This window comes from Apium graveolens, chromosome 4 (assembly GCF_009905375.1).
Source record: "Apium graveolens cultivar Ventura chromosome 4, ASM990537v1, whole genome shotgun sequence".
NCBI lineage: Eukaryota > Viridiplantae > Streptophyta > Magnoliopsida > Apiales > Apiaceae > Apium > Apium graveolens.
In genome coordinates this window covers 873791-879102 of record NC_133650.1, presented here as the reverse complement: position 1 = coordinate 879102, position 5312 = coordinate 873791, and the positions used below count along the sequence as shown (strand labels likewise).

Genomic DNA, 5312 nt, shown 5'->3' with positions numbered 1-5312 from the left:
AATGGATCCTCCTTTCTTCTTTCCTCTCTTCATTCTTTCATCCTGCTCTATCTCAAGCTCATAGGTCTTCAGAATGCCATACAGTCTCTCCAAAGTAAACTCCTTATAGTCTTATGAGTTTCTCAATGAGACTGTCATTGGTTTCCATTCCTTTGGAAGAGATCTGAGAAATTTCAGATTGGAGTCTTTAGTCTGATAGACTCTTCCATGCAACTTAAGAGCATTTAGTAGTTTTTGGAATCTACTAAAGATGTCAGTGAGTGACTCACTTTCTTCATTGTGAAAATGCTCATATTGCTGAATCAGGAGCTGCATTTTATTTTCTCTTACTTGCTCAGTGCCATCACAAATTATATGTATTGTGTCCCAAACTTCCTTTGCAGTTTTGCAGTTGATGATGTTATCAAACATATCTGCATCAACACCATTGAACAGAATGTTCATGGCCTTTTTATCTTTCCTGACTTGTTCAATGTCAGGATCAGACCATTCATGCCTTGGCTTTGGAACAGATGGCTCGTTTCCTGTTGCAGCTCTCATTGGAACATGAGGGCCTCTTTCTATGCAGTCCACATAGGCCTCATCTTGAGAAAGCATATGAAGATGCATCTTTACCTTCCAATGATGGTAATTATCTTTATCAAGAAAAGGAATCTTGACTCCAACATCTTTCTTGTTCATCTTGCTGAATTGTTTTGATCTTTAAACTCTTTGTAGATTAAGAGCTTGCACTGATACCAATTGTTAGTCCCTTAACAATATAGCAAGAATTACAAAAGGGGGGTTGAATGGAATTCTTGAACCTTTTTCTTGAAATAAAAATGTTCAACTCGATTATAGATATATTTGTTTTGATTAGCACAATGCGGAATGTGAACTTAATTGAATCAAAACATAAGTAATTAAAAACAAGAGTCTTTAAAAACTTTCTGGTGGATTTAAACAATTCCACCAGAGATATATATAATATATCGAGAGGACTCTGTGTGCAGAAATGCTCACAGCTGCTTACAAATGGAACTACTGAAAATACAGAAAATGCTAAAGATTCTGCTTACAAAGATTTCTCTGTTTTTGGTGTTTTTCAGCTATCTCAGTTATTTTTCTATTTGCTACTCTCTTGGTTTATATAATACCAAGATTACAAAGTCAAAAAGACTGAACAAATATAAAATCTAACAGTCTTAAGCTTTGCTGCTTTTCGTCCTCTATTACCCAGTTAATGGGCTTCCACAGTGTGTTTGTATACATCTTGACGGCTGTGTGTCAGCTTTCACTGTTCAACTGCTGTTTGAATTCTTCATATGATCATCCGTCGACTTTCAGAACATCCGTTGATGATTTAATTGATCATCCGTCGACTGCTGTGTTAAACATCCATTGATAGTCATTTGATCATCCGTCGATGGCTTTGTTAATCATCCGTCGGTAGCTATTTTGACACTTGACTCTATATCACTTATGCAGAATTACAAGACATCATTTATGTACAATTGATCAACCTATTATGCATATCTAGTTAAATTCAACATGACTGATATGCTACTACAGATTCTATACAAAGGTGCATACATAACTGTGCTACAAACTTATTATTACATAAGCTACTCACTCGATGGATAATAAGTTAATTATCCGTTGGGACTATAATGAGTTATCCGTCGGGACTATAATTCTTATCCGTCGAGTGCTACATCATTTACCTAAGTAAAATCTACTTAAATGTTTTGTTTACGAAATCATCAAGTACACAACATATGCACAACAGCCATTCCACTAAAGTATTTTGAAGAACTGGAGCATGTATTATTCTTACTTCAAGTGAATGACAGAATAACTGAAAGTGCTACAAACTTTTTGAAGAATCAAATTCAGAGACAGAAAAGGCTTTATTCTGTTAAGTCTGACAGCACATATCTTCCTAAGTACAGAGACCACAAGGGTGATATAGTTGAAATGAAGCCCAACACTGCTAAGATTATAACTACCTTTCTGGGTTACAGGGCTGTGGAGTTCAATCTAGAGTCTGATAAGGCATATTTGATCAGACTGGATCAGGATATAAGAAAAGCTAAGATTAATGATCTCAGGGATGCAATCTTTCAAATTGGTGAAGATACTGCAGAACTTAAAGATGCTAAAAGGAGGGTGATTAATGAACTCAGATATGCTGAGAGATGTTTGTTGAAGAACTATCTCAGAACAACTCCTGACATTAGAGAGATCAGAAGATGAAGCCAAGTCAAGATCTACAACTACTTAAATTCTGATATGAATACAGACTGAAGTTGTTATCAGATGTTAAAGATTGGTAAAGCTTTAAGGACTGTAAGTTGTAGTTATCTAGTCTAATTCTCATACATTTGTACTTAATGTTTTTGACATCATCAAATATCTGTTAAACTTGTATATTATGCTAATTTATAAGTTGGGGGAGATTGTTAGATATATTTGATAATGTCATGGCTAATATGATTTATGTTTAGTTTTCATATCTTACTTAAATATGATAAATCAGTACTTACTGGAAGTCAGGACTTAAGGATATCAGTACTTATATTATCAGGAGATAATCATCAGAAGATGGATATCAGAACTTAAGTACTGAAGGACGTTTAGATAAGGACATCAGCTGATAATAGGAAAGAAGATCGAGACAAACATAAGAAGAGATATGCATGAAGAAGGAATTCTATGAAGAATAGAATACTTGGAAGAAAAGATATCTGATTGATATATTTTAGGAAGCAGAATTATATTCCATATCAATTAGCGATTATCTTGTAACTGTGTAGTATATAAACACAGACATAGGGTTTACACTAAAAGTGTTATCATATTCGAGAAGATTATTCATTGTAACCCTAGCAGCTCTCGTGATATTTGTTCATCACTGAGAGCTAACAGTTCCATACTGTAACAGAGTTTATTGTTTCAATAAAGTTTGTTTTCTGTTACTTGAGTTATTAAAGTTCGATTTGATTGTACTATACACTGTATTCACCCCCTCTACAGTGTGTGTGTGACCTAACAAAAGTTTAACTCGTATCTTATCTATTAGTAACAGGTTTTGACCAAATAAAGAAAACAACTAAATGTTTCAAATTATGTACACTTTTTCTTTTTTTCTTTTTTTTTTCAAAATAATGCACATTAACATTTTTACTACTTGTATATATTAAATCACTAGACTTACATAAACATATATATTTAATAAAAAAAACTGGTTTTTACATTCTACCCTCCTTAAAAAAAATTTATCCCCAAATTTTAACAAAACATAAATCAAAGTGTAACACATAATCATTGAAAGAAATTGATCGCGTACCTCAATCTTACTTAGGTGTATGCTGATACACCCGTCCGTAATTTGGTCCAATAAGAGATGCCAAAGTGGCTTTATTTGTATTGTCTTTGTTACGATTTGGATCACGCTTTGGACATTCAGAAATCTTATATCCCTTCTCTCCACAACTAAAACAAGCTCTTGTGTTCCAACGACAGTCTTTATCCAAGTAATTTTTGCCGCACCTTGAACATGTCACCTTGTTCCCTGAAGCGTTTCGAGAAAAATTTCCACCATTTCCTCGATTATTGAACTTTCTCGGGGGATCATTCTCGTTAAATCCACCTGTAGGCTCACATCTCTTCTTAGCCTCAGAGTCTTTCTTTCCTTCGTCTCCCACTAGCCCCCTCTCGACTACTAAAGTCTTGTTCAACACCATCTTGTAGCTGTTTAGCTCAAAAGCAACCACATGCCTCTTAATCTCATTACGTAATCCTTCCTCAAATCTACGTGCCCTACTAATCTCGTCCGCCACCAAAGTTGGCACATACTTAGCCAAACGGGCGAATTCAGCCTCATACTCCGAGACAGTTTGCTTTTCTCCTTGTTCCAACCTTATAAAATCGCGCTCCAACTTAGCTCGTACCGTCCTGGGAAAATACTTGTCCTTAAATGACTCCTTAAAAGTTTCCCAAGTGTATGCTCCGGAAGCCTCTTCTTCATTATTTTCAACGCGTCTTTCCTCCATTAGCCACCAATCGTAAGCACTTCCTTGGAGTTGGTAGCTTGCCAAATTAACCTTCTGCTCGTTCGTACTTCCTAGTAACTCAAAAATATTCTCCATCTCTTGTAGCCACTTATCCACTTCTGAAGGATTTGTAGATCCTTCAAAAACTGGAGGAGTTAGCCTCTTAAATTCAGATATCAAGCTCCTAGGTCCATTTTGCTGGTTCCCTACCAATGTCGCCAATGTTTCTGCCAATTGAGTCATCATGTGCGCACCTTCATCATTGTTACTTCTCTGACGAGGCATGATTCCTACATAATTTATTCAATGCTCAATCTTGGAATAACGATATAATATACAAGATTTATGTACACATATATATAAATCAAAACACATCTTATTAATAGAAACCTCAAAACGGTACAAGTTTTTTTTTCCAACCATAGAAATTCAAAACGACAGTCATCTTTATTATAGATGCTTTCGACTAGATATAACTTAAGATTCACTAACAAGGACACTAATCAGATGAGTAGTTATCTGAAGGGGAGGAACTTGTTGATGGTGGATACTCATAATAACCTCCTTCCCTCAAAACATTCCTTATCACTGCAACATTCCTTCTCACTTCTACCTGCACCTGTTTTGCGAAACTCTTAACGTACTTCTTATCCCTCTTACTAACACATCTACCCCTCAATGAAGAATTACGAAATTTTTCACATCCTCCTAACACATTTTCTCGCAATACTAATAGTCGGTGCTCTGCTCTCTTTACTTTCAAGTGTGCCTCCTCTAAATCAGCTCGGAAACTTTCTATCTCCATTTCAAGGTCAGTCTTTTTAGAATGCTCATTAATGATCTCTCCGGGATTTTCGTGAATTGATTTCTCACTATCAGAAGCATGTTCAAAGTTGTTGACAGAATCATCACTATCTGAGCTAGGGTCATAGTTTGACGATGGTAGTGGTGAACTATCAACGGGATCCTCGATGTCAGACAATTCAACCTCAACATATTCATCTGCCATCTACAAAATTCTAAGACAATAAATTAATTAGTATCTTTAAAATATACGCAACAAAATTTATAACTCACAGGTCAAGCCTAAAAGGCAGTCTACAGGAAGCTAACCTAAGCTCTGATACCAACTGTAATACCCCAACTTTTTATACAACAACTTTACTTAGATATCAAACTTTATTCATACTTAAAACAAGTCTCACATAAGCAAACAAGATTCCGAAATCCAACTCAGAAATAGTATCATATAGCTGAAATAAAGATAAATACAGATAG

The 5312-nt window shown here is 35.4% G+C and overlaps 1 protein-coding gene across 1 annotated transcript; it reads right to left on the bottom strand.

The window, feature by feature from the left end:
• Window positions 1-3335: 3335 nt before the first annotated feature.
• On the bottom strand, window positions 3336-4319 carry LOC141716963 (uncharacterized). The gene has a single exon (XM_074519102.1). The coding sequence runs from the start codon at window positions 4317-4319 to the stop codon at window positions 3336-3338; it is 984 nt and encodes a 327-aa protein (XP_074375203.1).
• Window positions 4320-5312: the final 993 nt, after the last annotated feature.